This window comes from Haemaphysalis longicornis, unplaced genomic scaffold (assembly GCF_048455015.1).
Source record: "Haemaphysalis longicornis isolate Haplotype H1 unplaced genomic scaffold, Haemaphysalis longicornis Haplotype H1 scaffold_3, whole genome shotgun sequence".
Taxonomy (NCBI): Eukaryota; Metazoa; Arthropoda; class Arachnida; order Ixodida; family Ixodidae; genus Haemaphysalis; species Haemaphysalis longicornis.
This window is the reverse complement of record NW_027526335.1, coordinates 41,938,465-41,958,055: the sequence shown is the minus strand read 5'-3', so window position 1 is coordinate 41,958,055 and position 19,591 is coordinate 41,938,465. Positions and strand designations below refer to the sequence as shown.

Below are 19,591 nucleotides of genomic sequence, written 5' to 3'. Positions count from 1 at the left end.
TAACCAACACAAAGGTTCAATTCCTTCTTCATATGGGGATGCCATCAACATCCGCTGCACAAGTCATCAACAGTAACCGTGTTAAACAAGTTTTCCCCACCCTTCTGTGCTTACGCAAGTGCTAATCCCTCGCTATTTTATCGCCAGCCCCAGAATTCTGCAACAGCGAAGGGAAAGAGCTATGGCAAGGCAGTGCCAATACCGGCATCCCCATAAGACCCCCAGAAGATTGTTAAAAAACACCAGTTCACGATACGGGAAAACAAAAAAGAAAAGTCATGAAGGTTAATGGAAGGAAGAGAAAGTCTTGCTTTTTCAGCCTAGCCTTGTTTTTTCAGATTTCTCAAGCGACTCGAACTTAACACTTTCCTGCTCACACTTATTCAAATCGATAGTAGTTTATTGATGCTTTCAAGCTGAAATTTTCACGTTTTACAATTTTAATTTGGTGCTTCCCGTGTGCACTCTAAGAGCAGGTGCCATTTACTGAGTAGTAGAGACACTTAGGGCCATATTCCGAGTCCCTCCTCCACTCCATTTTCTCCTCCACTCGGCTGAGGGGAGGATTCCGCAATGCACATGCATCAGGAAATCGATTTCAAGGATCTCCTTGACCGGAGGCTCGTGTGGAGGTGGGACTCAGAATACCCGGGTTAGACCCTCTCTTGACTTGTGTTTTCTCACGCGGCGCCAATTTTTTTTAAGCACCGCCGGAGTTGTGTGACGGGTGCTCTGAAGATACAGTGATGGTGCCGACATAGTGCACGACCACGCTGTGGAAATGCCACATTTGTGGCAATTTGGATACACGTGAATTTTTGGATGATATTAGCAACACGGACTCCGGGGACTTTTTTTCAGCGGATTTTAGTGTGGAAAGCAAAAGTGGATAAAATTGGCTGGGAGCCTGATAGCCCTGTTCTACATAGCCCCAGAAAATGAAAAAGCATGTAAACTGCAGATTGTGGTACGAACAAAAAAAGAACGAAGCAAAAAACCAATGTTTTCTGTTTCTGTGATGCACGTGCGACCAACCTATGTTTCCCCAGTTCAAGAAACTGCTTTCCCCAGTGGCACGAAACCCACTAGGACTAGCTGTTTTTTTAATTTTTTATTTTTTTGCAAGTCAAAAAATTTTACAGTTCGGCATTTCATATTTGCAAGAGTTAAAATGTGTATCTTTAATTTCTTTGTTTTTTCCCTGCCGAGCAACACCGACATTTCTGCTCATGTTCTTGTTTCTCACAATTTTTCCAGTAGGGCTTTTTCACTTTTTCTTGTTTTCCGACACAAATATTTTTGTATGAAACAATTACCACTGCAAAGGATAAAATTTAACCTTCAACATTTCGATACCATACCAAACATTTTGATACCATGCTACACTTTTTTTTGTGACCGGGAAAAGATTATTTCTAGACTACCCAAAATCACTGCTTTTTCAGTGGGCAGGAAAGTGTTAAACCAATGGGCTCACTGCTTCAATTTGTTTTTGTAATAGCTCCAGATAAAATATTTTCAGGAGCAATGCGTTTTTCTCATTTTTTTTATGCACAGTGCTCTTACCACAGTGCAAAAGGAAATGGAAATAGTAATGTACAAAAATAAAGCCTGTATATTATGGTCCTGAGCAATTTTGGGCCAGTAAAGCCCATGACAGAAGAACAAAAGTGGTATTACAAGGACCAAGCAAGAAGAGCTTGGGGTTGCAAAAGGGTTTGCAGGGTTTGGGGTTTGAAATGAATTCCAAACAAGTTATTTTGAATCTTCAATGTTACCTGGCAAATGCCCCTGTGCCAGAAAAGTTATTTACTATGAACACTATGTTAATTCTGTCAACATTCATCACCTCTGCAACCTCTAATGTTGCAATCTTAATCTGTGGTGTCAATTAATTTAAAAAGATTTGAAACAAAACAGCAGTTCTCAAATAATACTCACAGCAAACAGAAAAATGTGAAGTCGCATGGGTCACGCGTAGTGAATGTCTACAAAAGGAATGCGCACTGGGCAGGCTCTTTCTTCTCAAGACCTGCTAATGCAGTAACTTCCACTTTAGGTAGAGGCAACCTACTTGCAACTTAAAGCTACTGCAACCAAACTTAATCCTGGAAAGTACAATAACAATTCGTGCCTATTTTCCCATCTCAATAGACATGCTTAAACCTTGGACTTTGCTGTTAAGTTCTGCACATCAGCAAATCCGTGCACTGTACTCTGCGTGCTGCGGAGTCTCTGGGTGTTCATTTCTTTGAAGACCTAGTTGTGGTTATCTTTGCCACTAATGCATTCAGCAGACATAGGACATTAAGCTAAGATATAATAATAGATAATATGCACGAAGTTGCGTGCGCACTATAACACTGCTCTCGGATAATAGGGGTCACACTAAAGGGCCCACACATGTGAGCACTACACATCGGTAAGATCAATGTGTTAACTAGATGATACTGCTTCGATTTCACCTCCCATTACTTGCTTCTCGAATGCTTTACTCTTAACGGAGGTCACCTTCACGACATATTTAAACCTTATTTATCTGTGCAATAACAGGCCTCGTTCTTTTCTCGTATGTGTTGTTTTGCTCATAGCCACCAAACTCACATCAACAAATGTTTTCCTAGCACTCCTTCTATTGCTGACTTTGAGATAAAAACATCCGTTTCAATATCAATAATCAGATAGCACGGACCACTTAAACATATACTTTGCAACTGGCGGTGAAGCCAAAGCCATTGTGACAAAGACTGCAGGTTTCGTGCCTGATGACAGGATGCAGGGAGAGGAGGAAGAAAATGGGGAAGTGGCGGCGGGCTTGAGTGGAGCGTAAGCAAGCAGCGGCTACGTACGTTACGAGAATAGAGGCTCACTTGTTGCCTGAGCTCTTGCACTCGCTTGCGCAAGTCAGTCGTGTCATCTCCACGGTGAATTTTGTTGTAAAGGTCCATCTCAGCATCAAGCAGCTCTTTCTCGGCTTGCTGCAAATGCAAACACAGAGAGCGTTAACGTTACGTCCAATTTCACCTTTTTCGTTCTCCTTTTTTCCCCCACTAAACTGAACATTCCACGAAAGAAACGTGTATAAGTGTGAAACAGAGCAAACATCACAAAACAAGGAAGTCAGGTGAGCAACGGGCGCTCCTAAACTGCTCTAGGCACAATCAACGGTGAACTATGTCAAGCACTGGAATTGGTTCTCTAGGTGAAAGTGAAGGAGAAAAAAAAAAAAAAAAAAGACTGAGCAAAATAATCCAGCTTTCCATGCACTACCTTGACTTCACGAAGGCTTATGTGGACTACGGCTTTCCAGCATACCATAAGGCACTCAATGCATTTCTACCAGAGTATTCAAAGTCGAGAGAGAGCAGTAAAAGCCTGAGAGCTTAGAATACTTAGTTAGGCTGGGTTTAAGAGGGTTAAGAGGGGTCCCAAATTTTCACTTTTAACTCTTACACGACCACGTCGTAGGCCATCGTTCACGAGTGAACGATGATTTTCAAACCTCCCACTAACAATGGCATTATTCAGACAACTGACGCCATCTGGCGCGTTCATTGGAAACCCTCTTTTCAGTTTCGTTGCCATTTGTTTACATTTCACGTGGGTAGACAGCGTCGCGAGTGAAATTTGAACGTAGCAGCGAGATGGACGAAAGTGGCGTCCTGTTTCACCGAGTGCTCTGCAAAGACGGACAGCGGTTTCAGGAACTTCAGCCACTGTTGCTGCTTATTTTTTTTTACCACAGCAGCAATGATGACTCCAGCAACGATGTGGACTCTTGATTTCAGTTCTGATGAAGACTCTCCCATTAAACAGCCTCAGACTTCGGCAGGTGCTGCCAGGGAAGGTTTGTTTTTGACTTCACGTTGTATTTATAAACAAAACGTGCCTAATACTTGACTGCAGTATTACTTTCACGTGTAGGATCCGGACAACACGTGGTGGGGATATTTTGCCAAATGCACCGCGCTGTATTGCATTATCACCTTCAAGATAGCCTGGCGCTCGTGTAAAATTAGTTCTGCGGAGTGACACATGCTGCTTCTCAAAAGCGCTAATTTTTTTTTCTTTTCACTATTGAAGTGATAAGAATTTTGCGCGAGAACACAAACAAGCAGGCTTGGATACATATTTTCAAGAGACCGACCGACTCTCGAGTGGCTTCACGGAGTATCACAGCTGTCAGGGCCATTAGGTTGGTGGGCCCGCAAAAATCCAGAACTTGGTGTACATGTTGATGTATATATTGAATCATAGCTTAGGAACACAGAAACACTTTGTATATCTTAGAATTCCTAAAATAATTTTTAGGCTCAGTAAAATCGCCTATTGGTGTTTAGTGTATAAGTTAAACCTCGACGTAACGAACTTCAATGTAACAAAACCCTCGATGTAATGAACCACGGAATTTTTTGTAACTTCAAGTGTATGCACACCATGTAATTTCACCCTCTCTGTAACGATGTCCCGTTTAACGAAATTTTAATGGAACGAAGCTTCATGGAGAGTTAGGCATGAAATTTTAGTTTTAGAAGTAGATTTTGGGAGATGCAAGCGCCGAAACGGGAAAATGTGAACGGCGACACGGACCACCCAATGCCGCGGATGCAGTGTGCCACGGATGGCGCACTGTTTCTGTCGGAGCTTGATCATTTACACGGGCATCAGTGTGAACCGCATGGAGCGTTTTCTCCCCGCAAAAACGCGCCCCGCAAGCCACAGGCGTGCTGATGCAGCCACGGAGACCACCCGCACGATGCGGGTAGCTCTGCGACTGCTTCTAACTGCTCGCCGAAAAATGCAACTCGAGGGGCAAACAAGAGGCAAGAAAAAAAAGCAGATAACGTGGGCGAAATTTTCACTGTAAAACGTTATACGCGCCGCTTACGAAAGTGCCCATCAAATATCCTCCGCGGTGGTAAGCCTAAACGTCTATGGCGGGGCCGCCGCTTCGCCCTTCATTCCGAGTTTGCTCATGCTTGTTGCGGCAGCTGCTTTTCTGATAGAGGCAAAAAGCATAAATGCCCGTGTGCACGAGATTTCGGCGCACGTTAAAGATTCCCAGGTGGTGAAAATAATCCGGAGCCCTCCACTACGCGTTAAACCCTACAATCAATCAATTGCTCATGCTTGTTGGGCTCCATTGTTCCAGCAAGCATTTGTGAATCTGTATCAGCCTTGCACGTGCGTTTCTTTCACGCCCGCGTCCGCCATTGCGCGCCGAGGGTGGAATCTGCTTCGGCCGGAAAGCGACTCGCGCTGCGTGCAGCAGTGGGAGGAGCCTGACCAGTTTAGCCAATGGAGAGGCGCGCACCCTATGGCGGGAGCTTCAAAGCGCTCGGGGATGCCAGCTAGCCCCGCCAGAGATCGCGGAGGATATTTGATGGACACTTTCGTAAGCGACGCGTATGACGTTTTGCAGTGAAAATTTCTCCTACATTATCTGCTTTATTTCTCGCATGCCCCTCTCGTTTGCCCCTCAAGTAGCGTTTCAGCGAGCGGAAAGAAGCAGTCGCTTGAGCTAACTGCATCGCACGGGTGGTCTCCGCGGCTGCGTCAGCGTGCCTGTGGCTTGCGGGGCGCGTTTTTGCGGGGAGAAAACGCTCCATGCAGTTCATGCTGATGCCCGCGTAGACGATTATGCTCCGACAGAAACAGAAGCAGTGCATCAACCGCGTAAGCGCGCCACGTTTTCGTTTGCAGGAAACGCTTCACGCGATGAACACTTCATTATAACAGCGAATTTTAATGTAGCGAAATTTCAATGTAGCGAAGTAAATTACGAATTTTACCGACTTCGTTAAATCAAGGTTTAACTGCACTTTTTTTGCACATTTTTTCGTTCTCTTGACCAAACTCTCAATAACTACACCTTCCACAAAACTGCTGTACTGTGTTTGAAAGAGAAACCTATAGGCTACAATTTCACGCACAGCAATGCTAAATGTGTCCAGTAGCTCTAGAGAACAAAAGGTTTTCTGGAAGCACCCAAAATCGGCCATTTTTCTTCGGCCAACACAAAGCCATGCGGAAAGAGCCAAAGCTCCTAAGGGCGTTACCCGCATGCCCTCGGGATCAAAAAGTGATCTTCCCTGCTTAAGGAGCGACCAAGTTAAGACAAACACTACTCTTTCAATCTCTTTGGCGATGCAGGGTATGATGAGAGGTATCAACACAGCAGCTCACCCTAGTAGATATTGCAAAGACCAAAACCACCACTAACCCAACAAGTTGGGATGGAAGGCACAATCGTTTTGCCAGATTATCAATACAATAGCAGCTACAATGTTTCTGCTACAAAGTGTAGACTACACTTTGGCAACTTCAGCCAGCCAAAAAGCCTTTAATGCTCTGAAAGTTTGGCCAGTCAAAGGCCACTGAAGTGACAAGCACCAGTGCTGTAGATACTGAGGTTACAGTGCAGCCGCCACTAGGAATCACACAGCGGCACTTGCAATAACTTGCATGCGCTATGTGCAGCTATTTTCCTACAGAGAGACGCCATACATAAAAAAAAAAAAAAAAACTCCATTAATTGACAGACTCACAAAGCAGAAGCTTGTGTTGTAATAGCTGATTGCAAACAAAACTTGTGCATTTTATAACCTAATCATAATTGCTTTTTGATGTTCACTACAGTAACCCAAATAACAAAAATTCACAATTTCACTGTGGCAAGCACGAAGGCTTCGGTGTTGGCAGCAGCCCACAGCAAGCCGAGATGTTGAGGTGCTCGCAAACAAAAACATATCAAACGCCCCCAAAGGAACCCAGAACCGTAGCCACCTGCCAATTCAAATAACTTTGCCTTTGGTGACCCTACAGCAAGCAAGCAAACATTCCTTTCCAGAGAAGACCCACAAGAGAGCATGTAATTGTACGAAATGAAGACTTACAGGAAGTGCGACTCATAGCTGACAGGTTAGTAAAGTTTATAAACTCCAATTTTTTTTCCCCAGTCTTCACAAGCTGAAGAAACACGCAGTGAATTTATTAGCTAAAACCACCAGGGAATTTTTCAAAGTGTAGTGAGCGTGGTGCACAGTTTCTTTTTCTTTTCTGGCTCTTGCAGAAGCACGACCTCTCTGGTTGCTGGTGTAAACGAACCTGGAACGTTGCCATGCCCGCAGCACGGTGCCTTAAAATTTTATCCACTTCGTCTACAACACAAAAGCCTTTGTTATGTGAAAAAGGCCGCCAATTTTTCTTTCTTACACCAAAGCAGAGCCACTTTGGCATACTAGTATAAACAATTGTGGATTCTGATTGCTTTAAAAGGTGAAAAAAAAGAAAGAAAAAAGGATGATGCCTTGGAGACAGCCAGAAGATTCGGCAGTGCCAGGTTTTAACATACTTTTTGACAAAGAATTTAAATGTCAGGGCATTTTCCAAGCAGAACTGCTCTTCAGAGGCAGCTGTGTAATATGGTTACCAACCCCACCACAACAAAAGGGGAAGGGGGAGAGAAGGAAAAATTAAATAAGAGGGAAAAGAGGGAAGGAAGAAGATGTAGGGGGGAGGGAAAAGCAACTTACAGTGCGGCCAGCTGGACCGTGTGGCACGTCGGCCTTGAGGGCCGCCAGTGTGGAGCCAGGGCCTGCCTTGGGCGCCCTGCTCGAAATGAGCTCATTGGTGACCTTCTTGAACTCCACCTGCAGCTTCTCAATCACCGGTTGCAGGGACGCTATCGTCTGCACATCCAAGACGGGGGAGACCGAGACACTCATTACGACGGGTGCCAGGGCCGACATTTACACTCGACAATAATGCAGGACTCATCCCAGGACGGATACACTTTGCACAGAATGCCACTGACAACTGTGCTACTGCTTTGCTAGTCGAAGAGTGGGGGTCAGCTCGCCATGAGCCCTTTTACACATCTTCCTACCGACCAAATACTTGTACCGTTGAACCCCGCAATAACGAAACCGCCTAGGGAAGCCAAAAAGTTCGCTTCTGTGGGAATTTCATTGCCCCAAGAATGAAACATAAACGACAGGACAAATGCCAACAAACTGAAAATTTATTTCTGAAAGTTGGTTATACTGCACTGCGAGCCTTACTTCGCAGCAACTTCAGAGCTCAGCTCCCGCACAACAAAAAGTGGTTCACTGCTAGTCGTCGTGCCAAGCGCATCTAAAACATCCAGCGGGTTAGCTTCTCTGCAAGTTTTTCTCATTGACCCTCGGCACCAAGTATGCCCGAGCACGCAGAGCAAAGCCCCGCTTCTTCTGCTGATAAACTTTGCCAGAGAGTGGCATCTCGTTGTTCCAATGCTGTTCACAAAACCAGGTGAGCACAGCTTTGTTCACATCCGAAAAGGCGCAGCTGTCATTGTTTTGTTTTGTGCACGCATTAAAGAGTGGCGTGCCTATTTTTCGAAATGGTACAGTTAAGGGGAGACGCGGGTCTTGGAATCCCGAAATTTGGCCAAAAAATCGATTTTTAGAAATCGCCATTTTCGGAAAGTAGAGCTATTCTTCTACCGGTTAGCAAAATATCTAGACCCAGGAGTACGTATTTGAGCCATAATATCAATTTATAGCACCGACGCCCGCTAAAATCGGCCAAGATTCGACGCGAAAATAGCATTTTTTCGACGACTCGCCCCTCGGGTTCTACATGCGCCACGGCGCCCATCTTGGTCTCATTCGAAAGCGCGTCTTTTCGTTTTCAATTCCCCGCCAGAACCACTCCGTTTCGTCCGTTGGTTGCGAGTAAAACCGGGGTAGAAAAGAGACGGATCGCGCCGCCTAATTGGTTACTGACTGCACGTGACCGCAGGGCGCAACCTCATTGGCTGGGCGCCGTGGGTCGTCTGCTCGGCACTCTCATCAGAGGGCAACGGCTCATGTATTCGTCTATGCGAGGACCGGCAAAAGCCCCGCATGGCGTAAAAATAAAGTAAAGATGTCTATCGATAACCGAAAGGAAGAAGAGGCATTATTAAAAGTGCCTGAAATACGATTTTCTGCTCCTGTGACGACGACTTATCGCGAGAACGGCGCCGAGACGGAGGTAGGCTTAGCGCCCGCGCGGGCTGCCGAGACGATAGCGTAGCGATATGATTACGCCTGCGGGGGCACTAAGGTGCGTCTATCTTTCGATCAGCAACAAATAGAAAGAAAAGAAATGATAAAGTGGAGGATGCCGCATGTCGACGTCGCAAGGGAAGTGTGTTCATTCTGTTATCAACGATGCTGCGGTGGATCGGCCCGCACTCCGGCGCGCGCTTACTCGTCTCCGGCGCGCGCTTACTCGTCGGCAGGTTACCATATAGATGAGCGATTTGAGAATTATAAATGTTCACACTGTGCACAATGTGCGTTGGTGACGTGATATACGAGTAGATTAAACCGAAAACGTGGTTATCCCACCTAGCCAAGCGCATGCACGTTACAGAACAGTGGCGGGCATTCCGTTACCAGCCCCTTCGCTGCAACTCACTTCACGCGATGCAAATCCGATTTGATTGCTACAAATGAAGCAGTAACATAACAAAATAGCGTTTACAACTGCTGTGCACGCTCGGCACCTCAGCCCTAGTCGCCAAAGAGAGACGGCGCGATGCCAACAGCATAAAAATTGAAGCAACGTTCTGGCTTTGCTTTTGTTCAGTTTTTCTGCCAGGTGCCATCTGTAGACAGAGGATTTCATAATTTTCCCACCAACTGATTTCAGCAAACTTGGTATGCTCGTGTTGAGCGAAACGCGAGCTACATTCTAGAACCTTTCTTTTTTTCATATGCCCAATAGATAAAACTGTCACTTGTAGTAAAACTTCAACTGCGACTTTCTCAGCTTCCCTTTTTTTTGCATATGTGCCTAGCCTTACAGGGGTTTTGAGGTAGTTTTTTTCAAAGGATTTCTACAAGTGTTATACCGTTGAATTCGGGATAAAATGAAGTGCATGCTGAAGCTATTTTAATTGGTTCATTTTGCCTCAAATAAATGTTATGGGTAATAATTAGTGGTGATTAAGTTTTCAGAAAACTGTACTTGGCATAATTAGATTAATTCTATCCAATCAACTATGTTTACAGGAATATAAATAGCTTCAGCATGCATGGCAGGTCTTAAGCTACACATCCATACCATTTATTTAAAAAAAAATTCAATGAAAAGTTCCTTAAAGGCCCGTAAGAAATTACTTAATTAGGCTCCAGTGTTTTCTTCATAACTCAAAAAATAATTCTACCACTTGAAAACTAATTACATATTTGAAATGAGGAAGACAAAACACATATGCACAGTGATTTTCATTATCACAGTCCAATTAATAAAAAAGTTCATTTCAAGACCCACGTCTCCCCTTAAGCGATTCCGAACTAGTCGGCGCTATCCTACCTTCCTTCACTTGGGCCACTAACTGGGCAGTGATGGCTGTATTATCTTGCAGCGACAAAAATTTCCACTTTTGTGCTGGCGGAGGCAAGGCATATTATAAGAGCAAATGCGTTGATCACCCCACCAGAGGAGGCTCTGGCTGCTCTGGCCACACACACAACAAAAGCACGTGCAATGTTCAGCAGTAACACAGTAGCCGGCTAGTGTAGCCCAAGCCACAGCCGTGCCATAAGTCACCATGTGCCATAAGACACCCTGGAGGTGTCGCTGCGAGGCTGCATCCACAGATGCCTGCTGCATGGTGTTCTTTGTAAACAAATATGGCGGCAGCCACGCAAGTGCACTGTGGCAGTTTACGCACTTGGAGTTTGAAAAAGAAATGCATTTGAGCACTTCTTGGACACGCCGGCCAGACTTGCAGTGAATTTCATTAATGCAGGATCGCTTTCCAAACACATTTTTTTGCTCCAAGATATGAAATACATGGGCTTCTTTCTATGGAGGTTCGCCGGGGATCCGAAAATATTTCATTGCCACGAGAATTTCATACTCGTGGGATTTCGTGATCAAAGGGTTTGACTGTCGTCATAGCTATCTTCAAGCCAGTGTGTAATGCGTTTAAACATCTCATTACAAACTATACATTAAAAAAAAAAACAGTACAAGCTTACCTGCTTAACTTCTTCCCGCTCCTTGTCAGACTTGCACTTTCCAAGCTTTTCAAGAAGCAGCTGCAATGATACATACACGCATATTGTCACGAGACAAACACAAACACAGGAACGTTACGCAGCGGTGTCTTGTAAATAATGTAAATAGAACGCTCATAATTCATCAATCATGGTTCGCGTCTGATCAGTTCTGCCTCCACGTAATAACATCTAACAGAAAGCACTTTTTGAGCACTTTCTGGGCACTCGAGACACACCCAAACATTGAGCACTGCTGGCTTACCTTGTACTGTTGGAGGTTCTTTTCTAGAAGCTTTTGCCTCTGACTCTGCACTTCCACCTTCTTCTTGATGACTTCCTGAAAGGCCAGCACAAGTGCAAATGATTCTTGAGCCCAGCACAGCAAGTGGCCTGCTCCAAATGAGCCTGTTATCTGGCCGCGGACGCTCACCGTTTTCTGCTCCTCTTTTGTGCGTTTGGGCAGCATGGTGTTGGTGACGTTGTTCTTCCGCAGGGCCGCTGGGTTGAACACTGTTCGCGAAAGGTTCCCGGCAATCGGGTTGAACACGGCCGACTGCAATAGAGCAGGCAAAAACAGGGCTTTTAGACGCACTCGAATACTTGACTCTTTCAGCCCGGGTGTTGCCATTTGACGACACAACACTAAATATCTTCTAGCACCTCCAGAACAGAACCATAAATTCAAGAGTTCTTCAAGAATGCCTCTTGCGATGGACATCACTGCTGCTGCATTTTTGTGGAGCCGGACACACTATGAAAAAGAAGCTCCCATAGATACAGGGTATGACTATGGAGCAGGAAAGGAAACTGACATCCTGGTTTGTCAAAATAACCATACATTTCTAAAGACTAACGCTACCAGCTTAATTTTTTTTTTTTTGCAGGCTCAAGGTGTCGTAGATTTGAGGAAAACATGAAAAAGAAAAAAAAGGTTGTTCTATGTTCTACTCTGAAGAACAATTTTAATAACCTGATGAGCTAATGCATTGTCATGCCTGTAAATGAATAAATTTTTGCACTATCAGCTCAACTTTTTGTTTCTGTGCTTCGAGGTCCAAAGGTGTACAAAAACACAGAAAAACAATTATTGCTCGAAATAAATATTCCAGGGCTGAAAGGACCACGCTTCACAGGAAAGATTTTCATATCTAGTTAAAGGGGTCCTGAAATGCCTTCCGCCGATGCATGGATGTACATGTAACCAAATAAAGCAATGTATTAGCAATCTCCTCCTGCAAGAATTTTGTTAAAGCGATGAGTATTAGCTGAGAAATCGTAAATCAAAAGCCGCGAATTATTGTCGCGCCGTATTTCCTCCTCCTTTCAACTGTGTCTTCGCTGTTGGCCTCCCCTCCCATGATGCTCCGCTCCTCAGCGGTGACGTACTTCCGCTATTGCGCTCCCACAGACTGCCGTCTGCTACGGGCCAGCTCTTTCGGCTTTTTCATCTCTGTAGACACCATGGACACAGGCTGGAAAAGCGAACGAATGACCTGGCCGCATGTGTGCGGCCTGGCCTTGCCCTTTCGCGGTGTGCGTAGCTGCAGGGCTGCAGTTGGTATCGGCGGCGAACTCGCAGCCGCGTGGGGAGAATCGTGCGCTCGTTCCCTTTGGTGCACCGCGCACTGTTTATCCAAAAAGCGCGGTCTCAGATGTGGCCCCGCTGGTGCTGGGTGTTATTTTGCGTTGGTTGTAATTCCTACTACCGGCGGCATGTGAAAAAAGACATTTTCAACCGACACAGAACCCGTGCACAAAACGCGCCGGATCGGATCGCTTTATCAGCGGCGATGAACGTGAAGGCGAAGAGCAAACCAACGCTGCACTCGATCAGCGAGAACCCGTGTTCTGACAAGCTGCACCCATGTGTTGCATTCAACACTGACGGGAAAGCGTTTGTTTGCACTTGTTTGGATAGTCGTAAAATGTCCAAACACTCCGGCACTCCGCTAGCAGATCAGCCGGCGAGACATTTCGGAAAACATTTGACAGATGGCGCCGTATGCATTAGTGTGTCGCTACGCAAAACTGATGAGACGCTCTACTAAAACTCCCATCGCGGTGTCACGTAGCGGGACGCAAAAATTTAGCGTTTAGCGTATGCAAAGGCCACAAACGCTGTACTAAAACTCTATTAGCAGCAAAATAGCGTGCGTATGTGAAACCGCTTGCGTTTACAAAGCTGCACGCCGGGCGCGTACGTTTCAAACCTAGTGACATCGTTTAAATACACTGGCAAGCACAGTGTAACGTAGTCAGATATCAACCGTATGCTCAGGCGACAAGCAAGAGCTTGTTTTATGTGGGGCGGAGATTGCGCATAAAGGCCCGTTCGCACTTGCGACGAAAGCGAGTGAGAGCGACAGGAATTCCGTCGCTTTGTCGCGCGACGATCGTTTTTGTCGAATGGTCGGGACAAATTTTGGTTGCGCGACAGAATTCCCGTCGCTTTCGCTCGCTTTTGTCGCAAGCGGGAATGGAAAGTTCTGCCGCTGCCGTCTGCTACGCAGCTCGGAGGTAACCGCGCGATCTGCTCGGGCCGGATGAACGCGCACACTCCCGCACGGCAGCGCCCCAAGCGGCAAACGGCCGCGTACATCGCTCCCGGCGCCCGCCTGGAGCCCGTTCTCGGCACACTAGCCAGTATATTTCAGGCACTATAATGGAGGAAAGATTTTTTGCTTCCGATGAACCTAGTTCTTTGCCCGTGTTTTTACATACGTGAAGTGGTTAGCACGTCGTCCTCACGCAGCTCTGTATCGTCGTAGCATCGCTGATTGTCCGAACGAAGCTTGCAGCTAAGCCAATGCAACGACCGAAGCTGTGTGTGTGTGTGTGCATCACCTCCTGTGTGTTGTGGACGCGTTCGTTTCGCGATGAAATGCGACATTGTACTTCTGCGGGTGGATAGTGCTTCCCATGGTCTGGATTATCTTTCTCGAACGACGTACCACTCAACCTCGCATTTGGTATGTGCAGTGTGCCTGGCTAAAAGCCTTCTCGCTTGCGCGCCAGAGTTGTGACTTGCTGCTCGTCCCCGCAAACCGGGTGTGAGGTGAGTGCCGTATTTACGACAGGCAGGAGGAGGCAACTCATCGTCTGTCAATCGCGGTTCAGACTTGCAACACATGTTGTGACGTTGCGTTCGTTCGAAACGCATCTCTGGATTGTTTTGAAGTTGAATAAAATGTACGCGTCAAACCCGGGCATTCGGCTCAGGGCGTTCTCGGCGATTGCACCAAAGAAGTGCCACGGGACTTTCTTTATGGTACGTACTCACGTAAGATAAAATCCACGTCGTGTTATGGCCGTGTTGCATTCAATTCAATACAAACGGTTAAGCGTTTGTTTACACTTGTTTCGTTTGTCGTAAAATGTCAAAGCACTCCGGCACTCCGCTGGCAGATCAGCCGGTGAGCCGACGCTGAGCAGACGACTCATCTCTTTGCCGGAAGTGCGTGAAAAAGCCGCCCAATAGCAGGATGTCTAGCTCATGACGAACATCTGGGAATCGATGATGTAGACATGTGAAGATGGCGGCGTCCAAAAACATGAAGGAAAGGGTGAGAAAAAAGCGACAAACTTTGCAACAAAAGTGTGAGCTTTCCGCTGCGCGTAAAAGAGTAATACTTGGCACAGGTGACGTTGGCGACCCAATCTAGCGATTGCGCTAGTTCATTTAGTGTGCTCAAAATGCCTTTCAGGGCCCCTTTAAAAAAAAAGTTTGCTTGAAGTGAAGCAAGGTAACAAAACAATGCTCATCTACAACCCTGTCTAGAAGCCAGCCTTTGTGTGACAACTTAGAAAGTTAGATTTCATGCCGTCTTGGAGGATGCAAGGCGACTTTACACCAATTTTCTAAGGTTAGAGGTAGACATTGTAAGCTCTAAGTACATAGGCATCGTAGTTGGCTCTGAGAACCCGACTGAGTGAATAAAAAAGCTTACAGTGCCTACAGTGCCAAGAAATTTTTCTCAAAAGCATGGGCTTTGTAAGGCTGCACCGCGCATGTGCAAAACGAGCACTGCGCAACCATACCAAGACATGGTGTCAAGACCAGGCAATGGACCTTTTTCCAGTAGCAACCTGTGCATGTGCGGGCTGCCGGTCTGCCATTCTTGGCAGGCACCTCCAGCAAAATAAACAGACACCTCAAACAAAATAAACCGGCCCCTCAGCTTGCTGCTTGGGGGCCGATTATGCTTTCTAGCGTCTTTTTTTTTTTTTCCTCTCTTTCAACAGCTCGTGGTGGGTTCCTACATGCACGCAAAAAGGCTTCCTAAGTAAAGTGACAAAGGCATTTGAGGCTGACCATGCTGCGACCAGTGGCTGCCAGTGAGGAAGTAACAAAAATGAAAAAAAGGAAAGAAGGGACGTTTTGACCGCTGCAGATTAGTCACGGGCACGTACCCCTGCTACCGTGACATTCATGTGAAAGGTACGGGTGACGGGTGAGAGAGGGAGGGCGGGAGGGACTGCAGGACCAGGATGTTTTGTGCACAAGTTCTCCGAAAGCCTGATTTTTTTTTGGGCATGCCTTACTGCCATTTTTAGTTCCCCATGGTGGCCTAGGAGTACTGGTACTGAAAAAAGGTCCATTACAGTTGAGCCCACTTATAATGGACTCGACCGTCACGATTTTTAGCAACAGTTCCGCACTGGTGGGTGGTGACAAGTTTTAGCTGCTGTGGCTTTAGCTGCACAGTGGGCTCCTTGTTGACTGTGCTGGCAGATGCTTGCAGCGGTCATGCATGTAGCGGCGTTTCCAACTGCAGAGACACTCCACGCTTTTCACCTTATTCGTATACCTTGCAAACGACACGCTATGTCGAATGAATGAAAGCAGCTTTAGTAAAGTAGGTGTCACGCACTGTATTTTTGCTGTGGTAGACCTGCAATGTATTGGACTGACCGGCGGTGTGGAGTGTTAGGTACTAGAAATGTCTTACGGCATTACTCTCACTACTAGGGCCTCGCAAACAAAATTCTTTTGATACAAGTTGGTTTGCAGTTTATATACTGTGGAATTCTAAGCTGTTTATATCCAACAATTTTACTTGAATGCATGGACACATCAGCTCCTCTTGTGGACATTACGATCTCGTTACGACCCGCTGCCTTACGTGCCTCTATCGTACGTTGACAGCAGAAAACCACCCTCAGATCAACCAGGGCCAAATGTTTTACTTTCTGCAACTGAGGATGGCACAGCCTTTTCCAAAAGGGAGATGAGGGGAGGCTTTTACAGTTCTGTTGAGGCTGGGCCCTGGTCAGCTGTCACAAATGGCTCCCGACGATTTTGTCTCACCTTTTCAATGGGGGGTGCTCCGAGCCGGTCCTTGATGTTCTTCGGTGGCGCCGCCGCTGCCTCTGTCGCAATCGTGGACCCGTTTGCTGGACTGTTGGCACCAGCAGCACTGCCGGCCATGGCCGGTGCTGATGATGCCGCAGTGACGTCCCCGCTGCCGTTTGCTGTGGGCGCGGTGGCCGCAGTGCGGTCCTTGTTGTGCCAGAAGAGCTTGATGAAGCGGTTGTTCAGCACGGCCTCCGTGCAGCGGTACGCCGCGTTGGCTTCGGCATGGGTCGAGAAACGGATCAGGGCAGCCTCGGGATCGCCCTCGTAGCACACCTGGGGCAGCCCAAAAACATTCCCGACTGAGCCCCCAGAGACCGATGCACTGGACAATGCAGTGGAATGCACTGCCTAAACTCCCGGGACATCAGTTTCCCTCAAACATCACAAGAAAATTTGGCTTTCTTCAGAGAAAGGCCACTACTGCATTACTCAGCACAGAGCACCCTTTGTTTGTACAGCCAATGACTATACACACCCAATAGAGGCAGAGGAAATGAAAGAGTGACAAGAAATAATTTGGAGACAAGCGTACAGTCTAATCCCGCCACAATGAAGTCTGCTACAACGAAATTTCCGCTTCAAAAAAGTATTTCATATTCCCCGCCAGCTAGCCATAGAAGTCAATCCAACACAGTCCTCGCCACAACGAACCATTTGTCTGGCTTGCTTTCCCTTCAACGAAATTTTCACTGATTGGGGCTCGGTTTGAACAATTATTTTACGATAAAATAAGCATAACGAAAGCTATCTGTAGCTTTTTATACACTCAAAGCGCTTCGTTTCACTGAAAATGTGCACCGTGCCTTCACACCACCACTAAAAACAAAAACAACAAACTCATAGGTGGACACCATTGTTTGCTGGTGATAACGATGTGGCTGGCCATTTTTACCTAAGGCGCACGCCCGGTTTGCCAAGACGGAGCTGCAGCCAATCCAGAGCTACAGCCAATCTATATCCGGTTGAAATCGTGCGAACGTGCTCTGCTGCTAGCACGGCGACGTCATGTATGTGTTGCGAGCAGCTGTCATTGCCGTTTCCCTTCTACAGTTGTTCAGTCGAAAGCAAAAATAATGTTTTCGTGTTAAGTCTTGAAACCACGTCCGCGGGCTACGGCACCTCTCCTGCTTGCCACAAGCTAGAAGGGGGCTTTCGAAGGCCGAGCAAATCATCTTGGTAGATATGCCTTGTTGTACAGCAATATGTTTTGCGAGTGTATTTCTTCAGCACCCCCCCCCCCCCCCCCCCCTTTTCAACACGCTCTTTACGTGCAGGTAAAAAGCAGATAACTATTGGTACATTTGTTATTCGAATAAACACGGCGCAATTGCGCATCAATCCTTTTTCTAAACATTGCGTTCTGCTGTCAATGATGCGGATAATCTACAGGGCTATTTTCTTGCCCTTCTGTGGTGTGTTAGGGCAGACTTCACGTCAACGAATTTCCCCTTCAAAGAAATTTTTCACACACCCCGTCAATTTCATTGTTGTGGGATTCGATTGTAGTGCCATTTGCCATTTACAGAAAGAAAACAATAGCCTTTACACAAGTGACCCCAGTGAGCTGCGACGAAAAGTCACAGACTTCCCAATTGAGGTTCATCAAAACCTGCAATTCAAACCCCCCACCGCAGCTATTCTTGGAAAGTTGGCTAAGACGGTGTGCTGCTGAGCACGTGGACGTGGGTTCAATTCCCGGCTGCGGCGGCCCCCTTTCTGATGGAGGCGAAAAGCAAAAACGCCCGTGTACGAGATTTCAGCGCCCGTTGAAGATCCTTAGGTGGTCAAAATTAATCTGGAGCCCTCCACTACGGCGCGCCTCATTGCCTGCATTGCGTCGGCGCGTTAAACCCCATAATCAATTTTTGGAAAGTTGCCACACAAGGTGCCACAAGTCACGTCCTATTTTTCTCTCTCAGCCGTCGTGTGGTGCTAAGCCTACGCCCAGTGCTCGGAGTAAGGAGGACGTTCTACAGCTCCACCAGTGCAGCACTTGGAAGAGAAGGCTGGGCCTACCTGGAGGTTGACGATGCTGCCGAACCGTGAGAAGTGGTTGTTCAGCTGGGTGATGGTGTTGAGCCCTCGGGGCACCTTGCGCACCTCGAGCTCGCACCGGTCGTAGTGGTTGGCCGCCCGGTTGTTCATGCCGCCGCGGCCGTAGTCCATGCGGCCACGACCACCGTGCATGCCCCTGGATCAGAGACGGGAGCCCCCCACACGTGTTACTCGGCGAAAGGACACGGCAGGCAGGGTCATAACACCTCTTGCGTTATGACCCTGCATTCAAGCTCCCAGGTGCCATCACAACGTGGGCACTCCACAAAGGCATGGCATTACCATATGCAGTAACAGAATGGCCCATGCTACAGCTAAGAGCACTGCGTGAGAAAACCACAGATGCAGTCACTCTGAACACCTTTGTGACAGCAAATACTGCTAATGTGGGCTTGTATTGCTTTAATTTTGTTCTGCTTACAATAGACCTGCCAAAAATTTCACCCAAGGCCCTTCAAAAAAAAAAAAAAAACACACCCAAGCAAATTTACCAAACTCTCTATTTCTGGCTGCAGTATGAAGGTTAGCCCATGTTGTTGTTCACTGCCTTCTTCCACCCCTGGGCACACAAGTGTGGAGCTTTAGTTTATTTGCAATCCTTGAAAGAGAAAACATTGGGGATTGTTACTGGCTGCCTTACAAACGACTGCACCGATGTCACCCTGGTTTGCAATGTTTTTTGACAATACCTCAGCCCCCAGGATTTTGATCCCCCCTGCATAAAACATGGTAAATATTGCCTTGCTTGTTTACAAACCAGCTATGCAGGTCATGCGAGCTTGCAATCTGCTATACTTCTCCCTGCAAACTGGCGAGTGTCGTCAAAGTTATGTGAGTGAATTGGCAAGGACGACGCAAAGAAATCAATGGCACTGTAGCGCCACCATCATCATCAGCAGATTGGCCAGCTGGCACGGGAGACACTAGGCGCCCGGCACCCGGTCTGGAACGGCACCCCGTTTCTACGTGCCTTGTCCTGACCATGGCACGGCCAACGCAACTGAAATAAACGTGGGCTCGGCCGCACCGCCTCACCGGCCGCCTACAGCACCTTTAATAAAGAGGTGCCATTGACCGACACAGCACCTATGTCGGTCTTCCGTGTTCTGTTTTAGCGCCATTCCACCTAGACATGTACCGA

General features: G+C 47.0%; 1 protein-coding gene across 3 annotated transcripts in view; it reads right to left on the bottom strand.

Annotated features, from left to right (window-relative positions):
- The window catches only part of Swm (Zinc finger protein swm), a 73,406-nt gene that overhangs the window by 22,431 nt on the left and 31,384 nt on the right, over positions 1 to 19,591 (bottom strand). For all 3 annotated transcript variants that reach the window (XM_077702978.1, XM_077702979.1, XM_077702980.1), the window contains 7 exons: positions 18,412 to 18,586; positions 16,348 to 16,668; positions 11,470 to 11,592; positions 11,302 to 11,376; positions 11,019 to 11,078; positions 7,536 to 7,691; positions 2,871 to 2,978 (listed from right to left, as the gene is read on the bottom strand). In XM_077702978.1, coding sequence (XP_077559104.1) covers positions 2,871 to 2,978; positions 7,536 to 7,691; positions 11,019 to 11,078; positions 11,302 to 11,376; positions 11,470 to 11,592; positions 16,348 to 16,668; positions 18,412 to 18,586 — 1,018 coding nt within the window. The remainder of the gene's footprint in view (positions 1 to 2,870; positions 2,979 to 7,535; positions 7,692 to 11,018; positions 11,079 to 11,301; positions 11,377 to 11,469; positions 11,593 to 16,347; positions 16,669 to 18,411; positions 18,587 to 19,591) is intronic.